The 26,631-nt window shown below is 39.2% G+C and overlaps 1 protein-coding gene across 4 annotated transcripts in view; it reads right to left on the minus strand.

Annotated features, from left to right (window-relative positions):
• Positions 1 to 26,631, minus strand: part of intu (inturned planar cell polarity protein) — a 62,558-nt gene that overhangs the window by 10,298 nt on the left and 25,629 nt on the right. For all 4 annotated transcript variants that reach the window (XM_078405352.1, XM_078405371.1, XM_078405362.1 and 1 more), the window contains exons 5-10: positions 17,125 to 17,243; positions 16,039 to 16,128; positions 15,858 to 15,935; positions 13,361 to 13,550; positions 5,867 to 5,920; positions 2,417 to 2,479 (exon numbers count right to left, since the gene is read on the minus strand). In XM_078405352.1, coding sequence (XP_078261478.1) covers positions 2,417 to 2,479; positions 5,867 to 5,920; positions 13,361 to 13,550; positions 15,858 to 15,935; positions 16,039 to 16,128; positions 17,125 to 17,243 — 594 coding nt within the window. The remainder of the gene's footprint in view (positions 1 to 2,416; positions 2,480 to 5,866; positions 5,921 to 13,360; positions 13,551 to 15,857; positions 15,936 to 16,038; positions 16,129 to 17,124; positions 17,244 to 26,631) is intronic.

A 26,631-nucleotide genomic window follows, 5' to 3' on the forward strand; every position in this document is an offset into this window, starting at 1 on the left:
GACAATACTATTAAAAAGCACTTAATTATTTTCCCGCACCACAGTAAATGACACCTGCAAGTTGTACTAATTGTACACTAAACAAGTTGCATCTTTTCTTTAAGTACAAACATTTCCATCTTAAACCTTCTTAACTGAAGCTAACTAACATTTCTCAGGCTCAATTCTGGAGTTAGACGTCTGTCAAAACTTAAATATAATTATCGTAAAAGTGCAAGGTTTACATCACAAGTGAGACACCTATTTAACTTTAAACTTAATTGAAGCATTTTCAACAGGACCTTCATCTTTGAGAAGCTGTAATTAAACACGTGCCTGGATCCTTTGTTGCCCTCCATGTTCCTCTGTTCCATCTCTTTATCCCTTACAATGTTTTCACTATCCATTCTGATCTTACCTATTCTGACTCCCACAAACTACCATTCAACAGACACCTCAACATCATTCCCGAACTGGGAATGTTGAAAACACTCAGCAGATCAGACAGCATTTGCATAACCCACTGAGCCTTTCCAGCAGGAGAGGACAGCCAGAAGTCAGGTATCCATTTGGTTAGAGTTCAATGATTCAAAAACACTTTATTGTCACATGGACCTAGGTACAGCAAAATTCTTTGTTTTACATATAATCCGCTAAATCATTCAGCATTTGAGGAACAAAAAATTATTATGTTACTGTTTTTTCAAAAGGCAACCAAATAGTGAGAGAAATAGATGAAATTTGCAGGGGAAGTTTAATAATATGCAAAAAAAAGTAGCATGATGTATTCAGTGATTTTAGATCAGCAATCAGGAGTGCCGTTACATAAAAATATCAATAATTTATTTTGGAACCTAGTTAATAATTTGCAATACTGACTTTTGTATTACAATGATTGGAAAAGAAAAGATTGCAGATGTTGGAAATCTCAAACAAAACCAGAAAATGTTGGATATACAAAGCAGGTCAGGGGAGAGAAATAGACTGAAGGTTTCAGGTCAATGATCTTTCATCCAAATGATCTTTCTCTGTGCCAGCAATAGCTTCCACTCAGCTGGACTGAACATAAGGGTTTATTCACAAAATGCTGGAGTAACTCAGCAGGTCAGGCAGCATCTCGGGAGAGAAGGAATGGGTGACGTTTCGGGTCGAGACCATTCTTCAGTCTGAAGAAGGGTCTCGATCCGAAACGTCACCCATTCCTTCTCTCCCGAGATGCTGCCTGACCTGCTGAGTTACTCCAGCATTTTGTGAATAAATCGATTTGTACCAGCATCTGCAGTTATTTTTTATACTACTGAACATAAGGGTCCTGTTTAACAATCCAGGTGACAGCATTTGGCGCCACACCTATATTTATGTGTGGTGCTACAAGACCTTAAGATAGAGCGATATTCTGCAGCAGTGTAGACAAAAGGCCAGTATTGATGTGCAGAGTATTCTCACAATGAGAACTAGAAGGTCGGAAGTAAAAAAGGTTTTAAAATGCACAGAAAAAGATGGGTATAACATCACCTACAGCAAGTTGAAAATTAAATATTATCTTTATCCACTCACCTTGATGGAAAGGAATTGAAATATTCAAATACTGTTCAGAACACTATTATTATGCAGCAAATTGTGTTCCATTGTATACCAAATGCTTAATGAACAGGGGTTTCAATATTGAAATACCATTCATAATACTGTATTATGCAGTAAATTTTGTTCCATTGTATAACAAATATTTAAAGAACAAGGATTTCAATATTTTAACTTGAGCTTAAAATAACAGTTTAGCTTTGTACTTATATTTTCAAAATAGTTTTGTTCCACTCCTTACTTTCCATTCCGCTCAATCTCTCCCTTCTAGGAATGTGCATGGGAAGTGACATTTGTGAACATCCAAAATTTAAGGGGGGGGGGGGAAATACATGTACAAGCATCCATAATTTAACGTTTTGATTTGAAAGGATGATTATTTGGCAGGGATAGTGTCCTTCCTTGTTCCCTCCCTTCCATTGTCTGTGACAACCAATTTAATGTCACATAATTCTCCTATTTGCTAAGTTCATGAATTAGCAGCGCAGTGACAGAGTTGTTACCTCACAGTGCCAGAAACATGGGTTCGATCCTGACATCGGGTGCTGTCTGTGCAGAGTTTGCACGTTCTCCCTGTGACCGTGTGGATTTCCCCCAGGTGCTCAGGCTTCCCCCCACATCCCAAAAATGTGCGGGTTTGAAGGTTAATTGGGCTCTGTTAATTTCCACTAGTGTGTAGGACATAGAACTAGCGTGAACGGGCGATCGATGCTCGGCATGGACTCCGTGGGCCAAAGGGCCTGTTTCCATGTTGTATCTCAAACTAAATTAAGCTTAATATTGTTGTGCAGGCTTCAAGACACAGTTTGATACTTTTCCTCAAGTCTTGTCTTCTAAGATCAATAACTAGCCTCACCTTGAAGTACAAACAGGAGCCCAGTATCACATATAATCGTTGCATGTCATAATAATCTTCAGACTGAAATTAGAACAAGATTAATTAGGCTCTTGGTTACCACTGGTTCAATAACAAACAGCATGTTGGCAACAGAATAAATAGGAGAATACATTCGCATGATTTAGTTTTATTTTGAAGATTAGCATCGTAAATAATTCATTTCTGAGCAGCACATAAATGGTAAGGTTTAGAAAATTACTCTTTCAATGTATTTCAAAGAGTCATAGGAATATGCAATATGGAAATGGGTCCTTTGCCCAACAGATCTTCCCAAATATTATCTCCCCAGGTTCCACCACTCATCTGCATACAAAAAAGGAACATTTCACGCAATCAAATAACAGATTAATCTACATGTCAGTGATCTGTGGGGGAAAAGGATCACCTGGATGAAACCCACATGGTCACAGGTAAATAAAAGACTGCAGATGCTGGAATCCTGAGCAAAAAACAAGTCCAGGAGGAACTCAATGGGTTAATCAGTATTGGTGACGGGAAATAGATACACTATGTTTTCAGACTGATGTCTGAAGGTGGTCCTGACCCGAAATGTCCTCTGACCATTCCCCTCCATAAATGATGCCTGATTCTCTAAGTTACTCCAACATTTTATTTTTTGGGCACAGGGAGAAATTGCAAACTCCACGTCAACAGCAGAGGAGATCAGGATTGAATCTGGGTTACTAGAGATGTGAGGCATCAGCTCTACTAACTAAGTGTGCAGTGTTGAGATGGAAAGAGCAATCACATTTTATTTATTCCAGTCATCATGGTATAACACGAGTTGCAGTTATAAATATTTTAACTTCCAATAAAAATACTATATGTAATTTGATTCACCTCTTAACAAATACTTGAATGCAATTATACTTATATTCTCATTTACCTGTTGATAATTCTCAATCGCATTTACAGTATTTATTTTCTCATTTCATAATATCTGAGAGCTGTTGACCCACTAAGAGACAATTTACTTTTATGAATTTGAGTTATGAGTCCACTGTGTTCCTATTATGTTTCTCAGGTTTTCATCCATCAAATGTGCATAAACTTGGAGAAAAAAACAAAAACTGAGAAAGTACACGTTTGTGAAAATTTTCTCCATTATTCAAAAAAGCACTTCCAGAGATGCAAAAGTAGATTGTGAAATTTGGTTTCATTGCACCAATTTTGAATCTTTCAGGTACTGATTTGGTTCAGTTTCTGCATTATAAATGCATATACATTAGTAACAAACAGATCTGTACGCTTTATTGGGAATTTGGGATGTGGAAAGAACAACATGTGAAATATTGCACTAACTGGAAAAATGTAGACAGATTTTGACAATAATCCTCATGAAAGATTATTTTAATGCTAGTTTGTAATTGGACACCATTGCCGAGAACATGCTCTACTACATTTGATAGTATGATTACTGCAAAACTTGAAAAAAATCCTTCGAAGATTGAGATATTCCATTTTGATGTTCATAAAACAGCACTATCAGGTTTTCCTGCATAATTCAATGCAGTCTTACTTTATTAATGGATTTACTGAGCTATTACCATTTCTTGCAGCTGGTGGTATTTAGTCCAGTGATCTCACATCAACTTTATAAGTCACAATACATGCAGCATTTTTCTAGCCACAGGGCAGAGCTACTACTTAATGGATATACACTGATGAGCCAAAACATTATGACCACCTGCCTAATATGCGGTTGGTCCTCAGTGTTCCGCCAAAACAGCGCTGACGCGCCGAGGCATGGACTCTACAAGACCCCTGAGGGTGTCCTGTGGTATCTGGCACCAAAACATTAGCAGCAGATCCTTCAAGTCCTGTAAGTTTCAAGGTGGAGCCGCCGTGGATCGGACTTGTCCATCCAGCGCATCTCACAGATGCTCAATCGGATTGAGATCTGGAGAATTTGGAGGCCAGGGCAACACCGTGAACACCTCATCATGTTCCTCAAACCATTCCCGAACAATGTGTGCAGTGTGGCAGGGCGCATTATCCTGCTGAAAGAGGCCACTGCCATCAGGGAATACCATTGCCATGAAGGGGTGTACCTGGTCTGCAACGATGTTCAGGTATGTGACACGTGTCAAATTGACGTCCACATGAATGGCCGGACCCAGGGTTTCCCAGCAAAACATTGCCCAGAGCATCACACTCTCTCCACCGGCTTGTCATCTTCCCACAGTGCATCCTGATGCCATCACTTCCCCAGGTAAACGGCACATGCGTACATGGCCATCCACACGATCTAAAAGAAAACGGGACTCATCGGACCAGGCATCCTTCGTCCACTGTTCTCAGGTCCAGTTCCAATGCTCGCGTGCCCAATGTAGGTGCTTTCGACGGTGGACAGGGGTCATCATGGGCACTCTGACTGGTCTGCGACCATGAAGCCCCATACACAGCAGGGTGCGATGCACTGTGTATTGTGACACATTCCTCCCATGACCGCCATTTAAATTTTCTGTGACTTGTGCCACAGTAGACCTTCTGTTGGTTCCGATCACACGATAGCCTTCGATGCCTTTGCGTATCGATGAGCCTTGGGCGCCCAACACCCTGTTGCCGGTTTGTGGTTTGTCCCTCCTCGGACCACTGTCGGTTGGTACTCACCACTGCTGACTGGGAGCACCCCACAAACCTTGCCGTTTCAGAGATGCTCTGACCCAGTCGTCTGGCCATAACAATTTGGCCGTTTTCAAAGTCGCTCAGGTCTCTACTCCTGCCCATTTCTCCTGCATCCACCACATCCACTTCAAGAAATGACTGTTCACTTGCTGCCTAATATATCCCACCCCTTGACAGGTGCCATTGTAACAATATAATCAACGTTATTCACTTCACCTGTCAGTGGTCATAATGTTTTGGGTCATCGGTGTATGATGGTGCAATAAATACATTTCTGCTTTTAACTTTATTAAAAACAGAAATTGCTGGAAATACTCAGGTCAGGTCAGATCTGTGAGAAGAGAATCAGGTTGAAGACCTTCATCAGAACAATTCTGTCAAAAGGGTCATCGCCCTGATAATATTTAAATTCCATTGCTCTTCCCACTAATGGAGCTTCATCTGCTGAGTAGTTCCAGCAGTTGCTGTTTTCTTTTAGATTTCTAGCGTCTTCAGTTTTTGTTTTATTTTCATTCACTGTAGTTACTTTTGTTTACCAGAGTCCTAAAGTTCTGAATGATACGCAAATATGGTATTCACTTTCCTACCTGCACTAAATATATGATTTTTTAATGATATTAATATAAATGTAAAATAAATGGTGATTTTTTTTAACCACTAACGCATCACACTAATCTTCCATCAAATAACCCATGACCACTTTTTACTAAATTATGAATGTAAATATCAGCAATTAGTTTTACTTCAAATACAATCCAGGACAATTTGTAGTGTTCTTACCAATTCTCCAAAGTCTGCTGATTCTAGATCACTCAGTGTGGTATCAATGTCCATCTGAAATTAAAATAATTAGAGTAAGAAAACAAAATACAAACTTTAATTATATTTTAAAAAGTCAGTTACATTCTATTAATTACATAATTGGCATCTAATTGTTTTTTTTCCTTTAAATTTATGTTAAATAATATTTTAAATGGCTGCAGAGAAATTGATTTTTTTTAAAAACAGTTTCGCTGCAGATCATTATTCTGCATTGGCAAAATACAACCCCATATGAAACATCTAGCGCCAGATTAATATTTAATAGATCACTGTAATCAGTTACTTATCTCATAGATACCCTAACACATGGGTAAGTACAGTTGCCCAAGGAAAAAAAATTAAAAAGCAGTATGAAGCAGGTCAGATTACCAGCTACTGTTGAGCAAACTCTGCAAACAGAAAAATGGAGTGAAAGACATTATGGGTTGCTGTTCTAAATTGTTAAGTGGAACTGACCCAGCTAGTTAGGGGTATGCATCCAAAGGTTGCTTCAAAAAATAACGTGAAAGAGAAAAAGGTTGAAATATGGTGACTGGAATAAAGTAGAAAATGAACAGAGAAACATAGAAAATAGGTGCAGGAGTAGGCCATTCGGCCCTTCGAGCCACGCCGCCATTCAATATGATTATATGTAAATTTCCCCGGTGTGGGACGAATAAAGGAATATATTATTATTCTGGCTGATCATCCAAAGTCAATACCCCGTTCCCGCTTTTTCCCCCATATACCTTGATTCCGTTAGCTCCAAGTGCTAAATCAAACTCTCGTGAAAATATTCAGTGATGTTTCACCTGTTCCTATCTTTAAGGGACCCACATTTGTCTTAACTATTTTTTTTCTCTTCACATACCTAAAGAGGCTTTTACTATCCTCCTTTATATTCTTGGCTGGCTTACCTTCATACTTCATCTTTTCTCCCTGTATTGCTTTTTTAGTTACCTTCTGTTGATCTTTAAAATCCTCTGGCTGCCCGCTCATCTTTGCTATGTTATATGCCTTCTATGCCTTCTCTTTTATTTTTATACTGTCCTTGACTTCCCTTGTCAGCCACGGTCGTCTCTTACTCCCCTTAGAATCTTTCTTCCTCTTTGGAATGAAATAATCCTGCATCCTCTGGATAATTCCCAGAAACACCTGCCATTGCTGTTCCACCAATCATCTCTGCTGGGGTCCCTTTCCAGTCAACTTTGGCCAGCTCCTCCCTCATGCCAACATAGCCCCCTTTGTTTAACTGCAATACTGACACTTCTAATTTTACCTTCTCCCTCTCAAATTGCAGATTAAAACTTATCATATTATGGTCACTACCTCCTAATGGTTCCTTTACCTTGAGTTCCCTTATCAAATGCAGTTCATTAAACAACATTAAATCCAGAATTGCCATCTCCCTGGTAGGCTCCAGTACAAGCTGCTCTATGAATCCATCTCAGAGACACTCTACAAACTTCCTTTCTTGGGGTCCAGTCTACCTGCATGTTGAAATCTCCCATAACCATCGTAGCATTACCTTTGTTACATTTAACTCCTGATGCAGCTTGAATCCTATGACCAGGCTACTGTTTGGAGGCCTGTAGATAACTCCTATTAGGGTCTTTTTACCCTTACAATTTCTCAGTTCTATCTTACAATGACTCTTCATCTTCTGATTCTATGTCACCCCTCACAAAGGACTGAATTTCATTCCTTACCAACAGAGCCACCCCACCCCACCCCCTCTGCCCACCTGTCTGTCTTTTCGATAGGACATATACCCCTGAATATTCAGTTTCCAGCTCCGATCCTCTTGCAGCCATGTACCTGTAATTCCCACAACATCATACTTACCAATTTCTAAGCCTCAAGCTCATCCACTCTATTTCTTATACTTTGCGCATTTATAAATAACACTTTTCATTCCCGCCTCACACTGGTTCCTATTTCACCTGACCTTATTTTCTTATCCCTTCTTGAACTTTCCGTCCCATTAATTGTATTTCCAATGCAAGGTTTTCTCAGCTATCACAAAATTCCTACTTCATTATTGATACAGAAAAGTACAGCAGGTTCCGTTATACTTTAGTAATTAAATGTTCAATTAATATTTCCCAATAGTGATTTACAAAATGTCTTCGGAAAACAAAATACATTTAACAAAAACCATAACTGTAGAATTTAGACTTTAGAGATAGAGTAGAAACAGGCATGCATATTCATGTGCCATGTTAATGAGTGGGCGTTCCTTGAGCTAGGAATGCTGGGTAAATAAAGGCTGGTGTGATTCAGGCAACTAACGTGTGAGTGTACTTTATCTTTATGCCGTGTTGAACATAACAAAATTGGCGACGAGGACGGGATTGTGGAGGAGACTGAGTTTGTTTTGCATAGCTTTTGTACTGCTAAGTTTTAGGTGCTTTGCTACACCAGAACAGGCAGGAAATCTGAGCTTGTGCAAAGAAAAAAAACTCTCCTCGTTCCTTTGTTTTAAAAAAAAGAGAGGGACAAAATGGCGGCATCCACGGGCTATATCGGAAGCCTGGGCATCTTTGACAAAAGTAGAGAGCCGTTCAGCTCCTATATGGAGAGAGCAAACATGTTCTTCATGGCAAACAACATCACGGAGACCAGTGGTGAAGGAGAAGTAGTGGCTGAAACAAACAGGGCCGTTCGTGAACGCATGAAAGCGATTCTGCTCACAGAGATCGGACCTGAAGTGTACGGCACACTCGTGAATATCCTTGCGCCCATAAAGGCAAAAGATGTGCCTTTCAGTGACATTATAAAGAAGTTGGAGGAGCACTTCAACCCAAAGCCTCTGGAAATTGCAGAAAGCTACAAATTCGGCACGAGAAACCAGAAGCAAAACGAGACAATTAGTGAGTACATTGTTGCCTTGAAAAAGTTAACGTTGCACTGTAACTTTGGAGCCTTTCTTGAACGCGCACTACGCGACAGATTTGTTTGTGGTCTAGTGGACGAACGAATTCAGTCCAGACTCATGAGCACTCCTGATCTTACGTTTGAGATAGCATGCAAGATTGCTACTACGATGGAGATGGCATCAAAGAATGCTCGCGAGTTTCGTTCACCACATACTGCAGTGGCCGTGTATACTCACAAAGCAGCGCCTAGGGCCAAACTGAAACCGAAATATGGCGGGGAGCCGAGTGCAGCCAGTTGTTATCGTTGCAACGGTAATCACCCATCCCAATCCTGTCAGTTCAAAACAGCTAAGTGCTATAACTGCCAGAAGAAAGGTCATATCGCCTCAGCATGTCGGGCCAAGCTTACAGTGGGAAACACACGTCAACACCAGAAAGGAGTTCACAACTTAGAGATGAACCCAGATGACAATGAACTTGGGTTGTACATCATTCATGCAACTGATGTCAATAAGCCCACAACCAGCCAAGACAAGGACTTTCGAATTAAACTATTGGTTAATGAACAGTTAATTGATATGTGCATTGACACGGCAGCTGACTGTTCGGTCATGAGCAAAGACTTGTACGAAACAAAGTTCTCACAGACACCATTGTCCGAGAGTAAGGTCAAGTTGAGAACCTACTCCTTGGAGACGTGCGGACAAATGGATTGCGAAGTTCAGTGTAATGGACAGTCAGTAACACTGCCCGTCATAGTGGCCAGCTACAGAAATAAACCGACCCTCCTTGGAAAGGATTGGCTGCGTAAAATAAAATTAGACTGGAAGAACATTTTCAGCATTGATGTGTCCAAATCACGTCTTGAAAATGTCGTTAGCAAACACGCTGAAATATTTGCTGACAGTTACACGGGAATAACAGGATACTCTGCACACATTCGACTGCAGCAAGATGCGACACCTGTATATTATCGACCAAGACCGGTACCATATGCGCTAAAGCAACAAGTGGAGGAAGAACTCAACAGGTTGGAGCGGAATGGAGTACTCGTGAAGACAGACCAGAGCAACTGGGCAACGCCAGTTGTGGCTGTGCTTAAGGCTGACAAAACTGTTCGACTATGCGGTGACTACAAAGTCACAATCAACCAAGTTGTTGATGACGAACAGTATCCTTTGCCAACCTCGCAGGATCTGTATGCAGAACTTAGCGGAGCAAGAGTCTTCACTAAGCTGGATTTGTCTCATGCTTATGCCCAACTCAATGTTGACAAAGAAAGTCAGCAGTGCCTGACCGTCAACACACATAAGGGCTTGTATTCATACACAAAGCTGCCCTATGGTGTGAAATCTTCCCCGAAAATCTTTCAGTCCGTGATGGACAAAATGTTGCAAGGCATTCCGCACTGTGTGTGCAACCAGGATGATCTACTGATATTCACAGTGGGCATGGAAGAACATCTGGAGATACTCGAGCAAGTTCTCACACGATTGAACTGCCACAACGTAAAATTACGAAAGAGCAAATGTGCATTTGCACAATCAGAGGTGGTCTACCTTGGACTCAAAGTAGATTCCAACGGACTGCGCCCAGTGAAGGCAAAAATTGAAGCAATTGTGAATGCTCCAACGCCCAACAATGTGACAGAGCTACGATCATTCCTTGGGATGGTGCAATTCTATGCACAATTCCTTCCAGATTTAGCAACCGTGCTAAAGCCACTACATCATCTGTTACAAAAGGATGAGAATTGGATGTGGGGAAAGGAACAACAACATGCATACGACATCTGCAAGAAAAACCTGACAAGTGACAAACTCCTTGTTCACTACGACACGACGCGCGAGATGAAACTTGCTTGTGATGCTTCAAGTTATGGTGTAGGTGCAGTGATTTGCCACGTAATGGATGACGGACAGGAAAAGCCTATTGCTTTTGCCTCCCGCACCCTATCACCAAGTGAGCGCAACTATGCACAGATAGAGAAGGAAGCACTCAGCATTGTGTTCGGAATCAAGAAATTCCACCAGTTTCTTCTTGGCAGACCATTCACCCTTGTGACTGATCACAAACCACTACTCACGATACTGGGTCCCAAGTCAGCTATACCTTCCATGGCGGCATAAAGGATACAGCGCTGGGCAATTCTGTTGTCCCAGTATGACTACAAAGTGGAGTACAGAAGCTCCAAATGCAACGCAGTCGCAGATGCGTTGTCCCGATTGCCCCATGAGAACTCTGATGTGGGAAGCGAGAACTCAATCTACACACTGCAAGTCGTAGATGAAGACTTTCCAGTGACTGCAACAGAAATTGCAGCTGAAACAGTGAAGGACACTGTGCTGAAGAGTGTTTATGAACAGACATTGAATGGTTGGACTGAAGTCGAGAGTGGATCAAACTCGGAACTGAAGCCTTTCTATAATCGACGACACGAATTATCATGCGAGCAGGGATGCATAAAGTGGGGTTATAGAGTGGTTGTACCAGAGTCTTTAAGAAACAAGATTATGTACGAACTTCATGCCGAACATCCTGGCATAGTTAGCATGAAGTCAATTGCTAGAAGTTTTGTGTATTGGCCTGGTATAGACAGTGACATTGAGTCACTGGTGAGCAAATGTAGTGTGTGTCAAGATTGCCGCAGTAAACCACCAAAAACACCACTGCAACCCTGGTCATGGCCAAGTAGACCGTTTCAGAGAGTTCACGTAGACTTTTGTGAAAAGGGTAATGATAATTTTCTGGTGCTAGTAGATAGTCATTCCAAATGGATTGAGGCTAAGCATATGGGGTCAAGCACTACTGCTGAGCGTACCATAGACGAGTTGAGATCAATTTTTGCATGTCATGGTTTACCAGAAGAACTTGTTTCTGATAACGGACCTCAGTTTCGTTCAGAACAGTTCAAACATTTCATGCAGCGTAACGGGGTAAAACACACACTTGTTCCTCCAATGGGGCGGCGGAAAGGTCTGTTAGAGTAGTCAAAGAGGCTCTCAAGAAACAGGTTTTGCAGGGTAGTTCAAAGCTCAGCATGAAACATCGTTTGGCTAGTTTCTTGCTGAAGTACAGAACTTCACCACACACAACTACGGGTTATTCACCTGCAGAACTGTTGATGAAGAGAAGGCTAAGAATACGCCTAAGTCTAGTTCAACCCAATTTGGCCTCGAGAGTTGAGCAAAAACAGTTAAGTCAAAAACACCACTTTGACTTCCACAAAAAGGAGAGGAACTTCAAGCCAGATGAGCAAGTTCGTGTGCTCAGTCCTCCCAACAAGTCCAGTCGAGACAAATGGGATGTTGGGAAAATAGTGGAAGTGTGTGGAACAAAAAGATACTTAGTGGATGTTGGAGACAAGATCAAAAGTGTTCACGTGGATCAAATGATTCCAGCCAAAGACGAACCGAAAACTGAGCATGAATTCCTAATCCCTGAGTATTCATCTGAAAGTGAGTTAGAAAAGACTATTGTGGTTGATACACAAAATTCAGTGAGTACAGATAAAGAGACAGACTTCTCTAGTCAAGGTCAGCGTACTAACATAGAGCCAAACAAGCTAACAGTTGAGTCTACATGTACATCTGTTATGCCTGTTGCACCTGTTACTGTTAAACGATCAGGCAGGAACCGCAAACCAGTAACTAGGTTAAATTTGTAAATATGGTTAAAAGTATTGATGTAAATCAAGTATCACAATACCAAAATTGTAACTGAGTACTTGGATTTAATACTTAAAAAAAGGGAGAGCAGTGTAATGTATTCATGCATATTCATGTGCCATGTTAATGAGTGGACGTTCCTTGAGCTAGGAATGCTGGGTAAATAAAGGCTGGTGTGATTCAGGCAACTAACGTGTGAGTGTACTTTATCTTTATGCCGTGTTGAACATAACAATTATTGATACAGAAAAGTACAGCAGGTTCCGTTATACTTTAGTAATTAAATGTTCAATTAATATTTCCCAATAGTGATTTACAAAATGTCTTCAGAAAACAAAATACATTTAACAAAAACCATAACTGTAGAATTTAGACTTTAGAGATACAGAGTAGAAACAGGCCCTTCGGACCAACGAGTCCACGATGACCCTGTACGTTAATACCATCTTACACACTAGGGACCATTTACAATTTTACTGAAGCCAATTAACCTACATACCTATATGTATTTGAAGTGTGGGTGGAAACTGGAGCACTCAAATAAAACCTATGCAGTCACAGGGAGAATGTACAAACTCCGTAAGGACAGCACCCGTAGTCAGGATTGAACCCAGGATTGAACTCTGGCGCTGTAAGGCAGCAACTCTACCGCTGCACCACTTGCATTCTTGTTTTATTTTAAAAAATGCAACCAATAAAATCTTCATAAATTAATTGTGAATTTGTTATTCAAAATCCCCAAAGAACTTCTTACCTCACAATAAGTTAGATAATATAAACAATTATAGCTCACTTTCAGGATAGGAAATGGAATTTTATGATAGTGAATATGCATTTGAAGGGGAAGATAAGTTGTACAATAAGAAAGCTATGGAAGTTTCATTGCATAAGATTAACTTAATTGTTAATGCAAATGTTTAATATACCTTAATATCCTGGGGTAATGTAAGCCAGCAAACTCCAGGCAGACTGTCTAAAAACAAAGCTGTTGAACAACCGTAAAACTGGGAAGTGGGACTGGTGCTACAGTTTAATTTAGCCGGTTGAATAGCTCGTTGGAAGTACAGATTGAAAAAGTGGTCTAATCGAGGAACGTTCTCCATCTTGCAAAAGGCACTGGAAGAGGACAAGATAATTTGAATTAAAGAAATTGAATTGGATATTATTTTCATAACTGTTTAAAATTTAAAAACAAAACAATGCCCCATAATTTAGCTTACAATTATGTACAATATTAAGTATCAGAAGTTGTTTAAATATCATTTTCAATTTCAGTTAACGGAAATATCCATGCCACTTGTTAATTTGGCTGGAGCACCAAGTAATTATAATATCAAAAGCATATGTATGTTTAGTTTAATGATACGGCACTGACTAGCACTAGTTCTATCCTAGACACTAGGGGCAATTTGCAGAACCCAATTAACCTACAAACCTGCAAGTCTTTCAAATCTGGGAGGAAACCTGAGCACCCGGAGAAAACCCATGCGATCACAGTGAAAGCGTACAAACTCCGGACACACAGCACCCATAGTCATGATCAATCCCATGTCTCTGGTGCTGTAAGGCAGCAACTCTACCACTGTGCTTTTACTAAGTCTTTGCAATTATGAATTCAACATCAATTTCTTTCTACAGGTACTTCTGTAATTTTTTTACTCTGACAATTACTGATGCAATCATCAAAAAGAAAATTACACAATAAAGGAGAGAATTTAAGTGTGCCCGGAGGTCAATCATTATTAAGGATGTCTTTGAACATTTAAATAATTTTCTTCACTCAATATGGTGTCCCAATTCTTTTATTCTTTGTCATCAGGGTTTTGATGACCATGGAATTTCCAAAAGCGCACTTTCGTTTTTTACGCCATTGTCACAAGCTCAACCAGGCTACATGCATCCTGCTCAACTTCAAATGAAGTTGCTGATCTATGTCATTTTCATTAAAACAACATCCCCTCTATAATACTGACCATCTTAGATTTTACATTACTGTATGCATTGCTCATGCTGTTCGGATGCCTATGTCACCTCTCAGCCTTATAGAATCCCCTTATTGTTAGCAGGCATTGACTTAAGACCAGCTTTCCAAAACCTTTTCTTGACCAGGTCCCTTTATTAATCACCCCCAACCTCACTGATCCACATCAGCTCTTGATCTCTATAATACACATTTTTTATTCTATAGTTTTGTCATTAGGTGATTTTAATTCTTTTGTTCACACCTCTAATTTTTCTAGCTCTTCAACCCCAAACAAAACTCCAATTTGAATCAATATGTTCCCTTGTTTTGCCCCATCATTGGCTGTTCGTAGGTCCTGTGCTTTAAAATTCCACTTCTGTCTCATGACCTACCTTAAAAAAATCTTTAAGCAAAATAATAATTATGAGTAGTTTTTGTTATTCCTCTGAAATTTTTACTTTGATGAATTGGCATTCATTTTTTATGCATGCCTTGAATATTCTTTGAATTTGAGGGCACTATAAAATGTGAGCCTTCCTATATTTTCAGGTACATTCAGTTCCTGAAATTACAAAACTTTGCTTTGGGGCAATCATATTCCTCATTGGGCACCTGTGTACAAAAAAAAGCAAACTTGCACTTTTATAGCATAATTTACAAACCAGGGATCTCCTAAAATGCATTGCAGCAATTAAGATCCTTTTGAAGTGTAACTGCTGTTGAGATGTAGGATATGCAGAAAAAGTCCCTTATAGCAAGGCTGCACACACAGCAAGTTGATTTAGTGACATTGGCTGGGGGTTAATTATTGGACAAGACATGGGGAGAACTCCCCTGCTCTTCTTCAAAACATTTAATTGGATTTTCAAACTCCATCAGAGCACACAGACAGTGCTTCTATGGCACCACCAATGATCTAGTATTCCCAGTGCTGCATGGATGATGGGTTTAGGTCGCTGGCATAGAACTTGAACACACAACATCCTGACTTGGAAATGTTATCATTAAACCAAGAATAACACAGCATAACCACTGTAGTCCAAAATGCCCGAATTTTGCTTTTCCAGAGCATAAATATAGATTTATATTGATAAATAATATTTATATAATAGCATTAATGATAACTGATGTATAATATAGATTAAGCCAGACACTATATATTGCCTGGTCCTCTTAAATCCAAATTCAGCTGGTTTCAATTTTACTGAAACAATTGGCATAAGTATTTAAACACACATTATTTTCCAACATCTGGGAGACTCAATGCGCTAAGGCTTTGAACAAGCTAAGTGGAGCAGGTGAAAATATCTCCTATCAAGTTGATGATCTTTTACACATTGATAAGAAAGCATCTCTCACATCAAGAGAGTACTCGTTATCATGTTAGTGGATAAAAATTGAACCATTATAGGAATTTACTCTTAATTCATTGCTTATAAAGACCAATTTTTAGTACTTACCTATCCAGTGAGTTGTACATGTACTGTAAGGTTCTCACAAGATTCTTGATCATATTTCTTAGCTGTGGAAGAGGAACCCTTTGAAAGAGAAAATAGTTTATTTTTAAATGACCATGTTCCCTACTGATTTCTCTTCCAAGAATGTTTCTCTTACATTAATGACAAAACTGTTTCTTTTTACCTTTCAGCTGGTAGTCCTATGAGGAGCAGGTTGCTACCTTCCTTCCAATATCCTATATTAATAAGTTTTCCATTCAGCAACAATGTGGTACTGCCCAAGAGAAGTGCAAATACATTATTAAAACAAACATCTCATTTATTTGTGGCTTTCTGCGTCTTGATTTTCATCCACAATATACATGAACAACAAGGACATGCCCAAATGGTGGCAGCAAAAGACTAGTCAGTCGGTTTATGAAGTTAATACTATATATCTGCGAGTCCAATACATAACATTAAAGGCCTTCTGACTTACTAGGTTCCCTGCTTGATGTTTTCCATCTGCTCTCCTTGACATTACCATCTTATTAGGCCTGCAGTCAAATGTTGAAAGATACTCATTTGCTATTTTTGTTAAAGATACTGAACTGTTTTACCCCCTGCATCATGCAAACTATCTTTTATGCAATATTCTAACTGAAAAACTCTGCTGAGTAATATGAACTCTTAGAAGGAATTGAAAAATGCACGTTAAAATAATGCCCCTTGTAACTCTTTTGATATTTCATTATTGGTTCACATAAAACTAGTAAGCCAACAGCATGCACCATCCAATATAGTCACTTGTCACAAGTAGACGAGCAGTTAAAATAACCACTTAATATTGCAGTTGAAATAACTGCTTAATATTACTTTACGTTTAAAAAAAATATACAGGCTCTAGGAGGCAAAACATTTGCAGAGAAGCACATTTGTACTTCAACTCAGACTAATTAACTTAGAGGGGTCTTGACCTAGCATCTACCTCATCGGAAACCATCAGACTATCTTTAATCGGACTTTGCCTTCACTAAACGTACTCTCTTTATCCTGTATCTGTTCACTATGGACGGCTTGATTGCAATCCTCAGTCTTTCTGCTGACTGGATAGTACACACCAAAAAGATTTTCGCTGTACCTCGTTGTACATGACAATAAAACTAAACTAAAACTAGACCACCCGGTGCAAATAATTTGTTTACTACATATCAAACCGGATTGTATCATTTTTGATCAGAAGATCAGTGAAATTATAGCTTCCACATTCAAAGTAAAATGTTATGGTCACCTGATAATTTGTCCCCCGGTTATATTCTCCAGCATATCGCAGAGTGTTAGAAATATTCCCCGAACATTTTTCAACTTTTGAGATGCATCAGACATTGGATAATAGTAAAAGATTTCTTGCTATGATAAAATCAGAAATAAACTTCACATGATTATAGTCAAATTAAGGCATTCCAAGCAACTTTCCAATATGATTCAATTTTAGTTATGGAAATGTTACACTTGCACAAACGTCCGTGAACAACCAAATAGGCAAAGACAGACACAAAATGCTCGAGTTACTCAGAGGGTCAAAGCTGCTGCAGCTATGGTATAAACCAGCATCTGTAGTTCCTTTTTATTAACCAAATAAGCAAGATCAGTCACAAAGACGCCACAAAAGCACAATGTTATTAACCAGACAATTGATCATATAGATACGTTAATGGATAAATACTGGACAAAACAGTGTCCCAATATCTTTTATATTGATCTGTGTAAGGAGACCAGATTTTGGCCTAACAATAATACCACCTACTAATGCGGTACTCCTTGTCTTTTGTGCTTAGAATTCTGGTGGGATATGCAAAATGTTAAACTTTATTAACAAAGAACAAAGAATATCTAGAGAGGAGGCATAATAAATTGTTTATTAATTTAGTTGTGATATGACAGCTCATCTACAGTCTCGACAGTAAATCTCTTTCCCACCCAGGCAGCCTTTATAGATGAGTATTTTGCTGTTGTCTTTCTGAACTGATTAAGATCTCCTTCTCTTTCCTTATTTCTGTTCTGAGCTGATGGGTGAATTTTGGGACTAGAAACCACCGTCAAATCAATCAGGCTTTGTAAACCTGTTGTATAACTTACTCCCAAAGAAATAAAAGCACTTGATTAACTTTTTTGATTATTTTCTGTACCTACCTCGCTCTTTAAACACTAGCTCTTTATAATCAACTCAAATATCAAGGTATTTGTTATTTTATCTGTAATTATAGATGTTAGTAAATTGTGGGTAATAGAAGTTCAACTAACTGATCCATAAATTTGTTTCTAAATAGTAGAAGACCTTTTTAATCATGGAATAGATTCTGAATCATGCGAATCTTGGAAAATTACATGAAGGCATTTGCAATACTCTCACACATTTATTTTAAAACCCTAAGATTAAAACCATCTGGTTCTGTGGATGTGCCACTGTTTAAGTCTTCTATTTCCCTTACTTTAATGTTGACATATTGCTGCACCCGATTCAGTTAGTTTTTTTGAGGTGTGTGATATTACCGCTTCCTCTGCTGGAAATACTCTGCAAAATAGCTATTCAGTAAGTCTGATAATTTATAATTAATATCAGTTTGCAGTGGTCCACATTGCTCGTGATTACCTTTTTTTCAAATGAACATTTAAAAAAAAATTGTAAGTTTATTTTCAAACTCGCTTGGTTATAACTCTTCATGTCTTTCATGTTTCTTTATTTTTTGCGTGTTATTTTCTCCTGTTTGGCTGTTTTGACAAATGGAGGTCTTTCCCTGTATGTAAGAACCAGTGTAATATTACAGCAAATCCTCTTTCAAACACTTCCACTATTCTACTGCGATTTTACTCAAGGTTGGACATTTCCTCCCTGGGAAAAAAGTTATGACAGTTTATCCTAACTAAACATCTTATAATTTTATATACTTCACTCAAGTCTCCCGTCAACCTCTGGCGTTCCAGAGAATACAATGCAAGTTTATCCAACCTCTCTTTGTAACTGAAATGATCTAATCCAGGCAGCATTCTGATAAACCTTCTCTGCACCCTCTCCAAAGCATCCACATACTTCCTGTAATGGGGTAACCAGAACTGCACACAATACTCCACATGCAGCCTAACCAAAGTCTTATAGAGCTGCACCATGACTTCCTGACTCTTTTACTCAACGTCCCTAGCAATGAAGGCAACTATACCAAATGCCTTCTTTACCACCCTATCTATTTGTGCTGCCATCTTCAGTGAGATATGAATTTGGACTCCCAGATCCCATTGCATATATTTACTGTATGCATTCAACTTTGCAAGTGCAAACCTCACACTTGCTCCTATTAAACTTAAACTTCAACTGCCATTTCTCTGCCCATTTCACAGCTGATCTGTATCCTGACCGTCTTCCTCACTGCCTGCAACTTCTTCAATTTTGGTGTTGTCAGCAAACATACTCACCAACCTATCTACATACATTTAGGTCATTTACATATATCACAAACAGCAGAGGTCCCAGCACAGATCCCTGCGGAACTCCACTAATCAGATCTTCAACCAGAAAATCTACCTTCCACCACAACCTTCTGAATTCTATGAATAAGCCAGTTCTAAATCTATATCACCAAGTCACCGTGAATCTTAATCTTCTGGATTCCATGAGGGAATTTATCGAAAGCCTTGCTAAAATCCATACACACAACATTCATCGCCTTCCTTTCTTCAATCTCCTGCTCAAAAAACGTAATCAAGTTAGTAAGACATGACTTGCTGCGTTCAAAGCTGTGCTGGCTAAACCTAATTAGTTCACTAAACATTTGCCCAATTTTCTACAGATAATCTATCTCCTTGAATGGAAGTTATCTCTTGCTTAAATCTGGAACCTTAGAAGCTGCTTCACGATTGCCTTCTGCGCACTCTGGCTGACAATGGTGATTGCAGGCCATCATTGTGGATTAGTAGTGACTACTCCACGTGCTACCAACTACCCGGATCTGAAGGTCAGTCTCATCATTTCCCACTGAATGTGTTGACAATTGCATTCTCGCACTCTTGGTTAACCTATCACTGCTGAGTAATCTCTGGGCTGGGGAGAGATGTGTAGCCAAACAAATAATCATTGCAGCTACTTCAAATTAATATACGGACAGTCCATGGCTGAATTTGTTCAAGGATTCCGATACAACAGTGGGGTGAGCACGTGTGCACTCTGGTCCTGGCACTAGGTCTCAGCACAGGGATAACCCATGTCTCAATGTATATGCTATGGTGACCCATATTATGCCGATTCCAATCAGACTTGTTACATGGACTGCATTTCAAGCACTAAGTATTCAGGGATAAATTTAATATAATATGAACAAAAGCTCAGATATGTAGGGTTTTTTTTTTAACTCAAGAGCATTATTACAATACATTGTTTACTCAGCTCTATTAATATTTTGGACTAATGCTGCTACCCGAGTTGTTCTACGGCAATGCATATCTAAGCATCTTATGAAAACTACATACTCTGCATACATAATCTTAGAATAGCTTTTCATCAAGCTTACATTAGACAGAACAATTCAATGTAGCATTTTTATGCCATACTGTGCTACTTTAATAGACACAAAATGTTAGAGTAACTCAACTGGACAGGCAGCATCTCTGGAGAGACGAAATGGGTGGTTTCAGGTCGAGACCCTTCTTCAGACTGATGTCAGGGGTGGGAGGTATGGAAGTGTATAGATAAGGAAAAGTAAGGTGTGAAAACAGGACAAAGGGAATGGAGATCAAGGAAAATGTAGAATAGATCAATGTTAGTTGGGAAAAAGTAATAACAAAGCCAACAGATAAAATGTAGTCAGAGACAGTAAGACTGGTCAGAGAACTGGGAAGGTGGAGGGGATGGAGAGAGAGGGAAAGCAAGGTTACTTGAAGTTAGAGAAGTCAATGTCCATACCGCTGGGGTGTAAGCTGCCCAAGCTGCTCCAATTTGCACTGGGCCTCAAGGAGGCCCAGGACAGAAAGGTCAGTGTGGGAATGGGAGGGGGAGTTAAACTGTTTAGTGACCGGGAGATTAGGAAGGTTTAGGCAGACTGAGCGGAGGTGTTCAGCGAAACGATCGCCGAGCCTGCGCTTGGTCTTGCCAATATACAGGAGCATGGTATACGATATACAAGATGCATGGCAGATGCAGTTTAATGTGGATAAATGTGGTTATCCACTTTGGTGGTAAGAACAGGAAGGCAGATTATTATCTGAATGGTGTCAAGTTAGGAAAAGGGTAAGTACAAAGAGATCTGGGTGTCCTTGTTCATCAGTCACTGAAAGTAAGCATGCAGGTACAGCAGGCAGTGAGGAAAGCTAATGGAATGTTGGCCTTCATGACAAGAGGAGTTGAGTATGGAAGCAAAGAGGTCCTTCTGCAGTTGCACAGGGCCCTAGTGAGACCATACCTGGAGTACTGTGTGCAATTTTGGTCTCCAAATTTAAGGAAGGACATTCTTGCTATTAAGGGAGTGCAGCATAGGTTCACTTGGTTAATTCCCAGAATGGCGGGACTGTCGTATGCTGAAAGACTGGAGCGACTGGGCTTGTATACACTGGAATTTAGAAGGATGAGAGGGGATCTTATAGAAACATGTAAAATTATTAAGGGATTGGACACGCTAGAGGCAGGAAACATGTTCCCAATGTTGGGGGAGTCCAGAACCAGGGGCCACAGTTTAAGAATAAGGTGTAGGCCATTTAGAATTGAGATGTGGAAAAACCTTTTCACTCAGAGAGTTGTAAATCTGTGGAATTCTCTGCCTTAGAAGGCAGTGGCCAATTCTCTGGATGCTTTCAAGGGAGAGTTAGATAGAGCTCTTAATGTTAGCAGAGTCAGAGGGTATGGGGAGAGGGCAGGAACGGGGTACTGATTGTGGATGATCAGCCATGATCACATTGAATGGCGGTGCTGGCTCGAAGGGTCGAATGGCCTACTCCTTCACCTATTGTCTATTATTGAGTCCACACCTGGAACAGCAGTGCAGTAGATGAGGTGCAAGTGAATCTCTGCCTCATCTGAAAAGGCTGTTGGGGTCCTTGGACAGAGTCAAGTGTGGAAGTATAGGGACAGGTGTTGCATCTCCTACAGTTGCAGGAGAAAGTACCTGGGGAGAAGGTGGTTTGGGTGGGAAGGGACGAGTTGACCAGGGAGTTGCAGAGGGAATGGTCTCTGCGGAAAGCGGAAAGGGGTGGAGATGGGAAGATGTGGCTAGTGGTGGGATCCCGTTGGAGGTGGTGGAAAATGTCAGAGGATTCTTTAATATCATTACATTCTTTTTCAATTAAATTTAAAGAAAATCATCCAAAACCTTTTCACAAAATTCTCAACCCCAGGTCCAAAGTGGGAAATCATAGCAGCTTTCTAGGTCATGATGAAGAAAAACAAAAATCAAAGAACAAGCAGCAGGTTTCAATAAACAAATTAGAATATTTGGGGAAAAGAAATATTACTTGAATTGGTATACACAGCTTTCCACACTGAACTTCCCAATGTCAATCATTCCTACAAATGTTTTAAATGTATAGTTACGCCTTTAAACAACAGAGATTACCACAAACTCTGATTGAATCAACAATAATACTTATTCCTAAAAAAGATAAGGATTCTGAAGACCCTGGTTCGTACAGAGCGATAGCTCTTTTAAATACTGATCAGAAGATATTAGCGAAAATCTTAGCTCATAGATTAAGTTTAGTTATAGATAAATTGATACACCCCGACCAATCAGGCTTTATATCTAAACGATATTCATTTTTCAATTTGAGACGCTTGTTCAATATAATATATTCAAATAGAATATTAAACGAAGATTTAGCAATCATTTCGCTAGATGCTGAAAAAGCATTTGATCAAGTAGAATGGCCCTATCTTTTCTCAGTGATGGAAAATTTTCAATTAGGTGAAAAATTTTGTTCATGGGTGAAACTTTTATATACATCCCCAACAGCTAGAATATTAACTAATCAAATGCTGTCATCCAAATTTCATTTATTTAGGGGTTGTAGACAAGGATGCCCACTATCTCCGCTTCTATTTGCCCTCGTTATAGAACCACTTGCTGAGAGTATTAGATCAAATCCAGACATTCACGGTTATAACACTAAACATACAACCAATAAAATTTCTTTATACGCGGACGATGTATTAATATACATTACAAATCCTGAAATTAGCATTCCGAATTTATTAAATCTCATAACTCAATTTGGTTTATTTTCAGGTTATAGAATTAACTGGTACAAAAGTGAAATTATGCCAATAATGGAACAAAATCCGGCCATACTTCAACAATTTCCTTTTAAAATTGCCTATGAAAAGTTTAAATATCTTGGAATTTACGTGACTAGGAAATATACTTCTTTATTTAAATTAAATTTTCCTCCTTTACTTACTAAATTACACAGAAATATCCAATTTTGGAAAACACTCCCTATATCATTAGTTGGTGGTAGTAATGCTATAAAGATGATCTTTCTTCCACAGCTACTATACTTATTTCAAGCAATTCCGATCTATCTTCCAAAAATGTTTTTTTTAAAAATCGATTCAATTATTACTAATTTTATTTGGGACTACAAGACTCATAGAATAAATAAAAGACATCTATGCAAGTCTAAAACTAATGGAGGAATTGCCTTACCTAACTTCTTATTTTATTATTGGGCGGTTATTATTAAAAATATAACCTTCTGGTTGGATGACACTGATCAACAACCGGATTGGTTAAAGATGGAGAAAGAGGATTGTTTACCATTTGATATTGGTGCGATCCTCTTAGCTCCAATAAATTTAAATTAAAAAACATATGGAGGTAATCCGATTATACATAGTGTTATCCGTACCTGGAAACAATTAAAACTTACTTTAAAATTGAGTAAATTATCCTCTTTCCTCCCTATTGCGAATAACCCTTCTTTTAAACCATCTGTCTTAGATAGAGGATTTGCTCAATGGAAAAGTTATGGAATTAAAACGGTGGGGAAAAAATAAATAAATAAATGTTTTAAATGTAGGAAAAAGCTCTTCGATCTGTTGCTGTAAGGGCAGGACTGGAAGGGGTGAAAGGGTGGTTCTTCAGAGGAATTACTATTTTCCCAGAGGAACTGGAGATGAGAGATGTCAAAGTTCATCCTTTTTTTGTTCTTTTCACCATGCAGCAGCTGGATAGCAGCATTTATTTAGCCTTAGCTTGCACTTGTAATGTTGCCAAAAAAGCCTGTGGGGTACAGTATGCAAATAGCAAAGATATACATGACACTCTTTCCTGAATTTCGAAAAAGTTCTGAAGATAAAGGGGAATTTTGAGACACCAAGTATGTACAGTTCATCTTTCTCTTTTATTTTCCATTCCACTTCAACACACAGAATTATATCTGTGAAATACTTCATTTATTCACAGCAGGGCTTGACAGTGATTAAAAGAAAGACTGAGGGATCAGAATTTTTTTGCCTCTCTTGGAGAGCTTTTTGTGAGCGATTCTCTCTATACCCATGACTGCATAGCCAGACTCAGCTCCATGCCATATTTAAATTTGCCGACAATACAACCATTGTTGGACATATAATAGGTAATGATAAATCAGGGTACAGGAGAGATAAATAATTTGATTTAGTGGTGCTATGTCAATAATATTGCTCTCAATATTCACAAGATAAAGAGACGATTGTCGACTTCAGGAAGGAAAAGCCAGGGTCTGTGATTCTCTCTTCATTGGTGTGTCACAGCGGAGAGAGTCAACAGCTTTATGTTCTTGGGCATGCACATCTCTGATGAACTGCCTGGGACCAGCACATCGATGAGCTTTTTATTGTGATTGCATTAATGTCCTACTTCCTCAAAAGTTTGAGAATTTGCATGTTGCCCAAACTTACACAGATGTACAGTGGAGAGCATACTGAACAGTTGCATCATGTCCTGGTTCTGCTGCCTCAAGAAAGCCACTAATTTCAAAAGACCCACACCACTCTGGCTACACTCTCATCTGCCTGCTACCATCGGGAAGGTGGCACAGGAACTCAAGAACTGTTATCTCCAAGTTCAAGAAAAGCATCCTCCCGTCAACCACTGGCTCTTTGATCCACCCTGCACAACCCTAATCCCACACCGAACTTAATATGGACTTTGTATAAGGTTGCACTACCTACTTTGGCTTGCACTATTATAGTTTGGTTAACTGATAATTTATTATATTAATGTTTATTGTACTATACTTGTGGCATTTAACATGCCTGTAAAGTTGCAGCAAGTAAGAATTTCATTTTTCTGAACAATGTGCATGTGACATTTAAACACTTTTGATTCTTGATGCACAGTGTAGATTGTCCAATGAGGGATGGAGCATTATTGAACCTTATCTTGAGGAATGTGGCTAGTCAAGTGGAGTGAGTGTACACAGAGATTAATTTTGAGATAATGATCATGTGACAATGTATCTTTTAAAGTACTTGTGGTAAAGGAAAATGATGGATCAGTTATAAAGGTCTTAAATTGGAGGAAAGCCAATTTCATTAATATAAGGGAGCAGATAGACAGGGGGCATCTACTTGCAGGCAAATCTACATCTGCACAATGGGAAACATTCAAATGAGAAAGAGCAAAAGTTCAATCCAACATGTTCCTATCAGGATAAAAGCCATGAGTAACAGAGGGAGGCCTAGATGTCAAGAGATAATAAGGGTTGTGTGAAGAGTAAAAATGTAGCAGACGACACTGTAGGGAACTTACAATGGGCGAGGTATGGCAAAATATAAAAATTGTAGGAAGGCATTTAAAAGGGAAATTAGGATGGTTAAGAGGTGTCAAAGAATAATCACGAGCAGACAGAATTAAGGAAAATGCCTAAAAATATATTTTATAATAATAAGTGCAAAATAACCTGGAAAGAAAACAGGGACCATTTGGGACAACCAGCATGGAGCCCAAAGTATAGTTGAGGTCCTAAATGATTATTATTCATCACTGTTCACAAAACAACCAGACTTGGTCATTGGATAATTAAATGGGTGGCAGTCCAGTGCATGTCTCCATAAATAAAGAGGTGGTACTCAGGTATTCACAGGTTTAAATAGTAGATCTATCCCCAAGACCAGATGGGATTTATCCCAGATTGTGAAGGAGTCAAGGAAAGATATTGCTGGGGCTCTCGCTAAGATTTTTAAATCTTTGGTGGACACAAATGAGGAACCAGATGACTAGAGGACAATGTGTGTTCCGGTTTTCAAGAAAACCAGCAGGGAAAGGCCTGATTACGAAAGTCAAGAGTGTTTTATTGTTATATGTCCCAGATAGAACAATGAAATTCTTACTTGCAGCAGCACAACAGAATATGCAAACATAGTACACTGTAAACAATATAATAACCGAGAGAAAAGTTCAGTGTGTATATACACATATATATATATATATATATATACACACACACACGAACACACAAAAAACAAACAATGGTAGTGCAATAATAACAATAATAGTCTATTGTAGTTCAGAGCTTATTTGAGGTTGTAGTGTTTAATAGCCTGATGGCTGTAGGGAAGAAGCTGTTCATGAACGTTACAGTTTTCAGGCTCCTGTACCTTCCCAAAGGCAGGAGTGAAATGAGTGTACGGCCAGGGTGATGTGGGTCTCTGATGGTCTATAGATCTGTGATCGTGGGGAATATGCTAGAAAAAAAATTCTGAGAAAATTATGATAATGAGAAAGACTGGAACTAATCAGATGCAGCCATCTTGGATTTGTTGAGGACTGATCCTATC

The sequence above is a fragment of the Rhinoraja longicauda genome, chromosome 1 (genome assembly GCF_053455715.1).
Source record: "Rhinoraja longicauda isolate Sanriku21f chromosome 1, sRhiLon1.1, whole genome shotgun sequence".
NCBI classification, from domain to species: domain Eukaryota; kingdom Metazoa; phylum Chordata; class Chondrichthyes; order Rajiformes; family Arhynchobatidae; genus Rhinoraja; species Rhinoraja longicauda.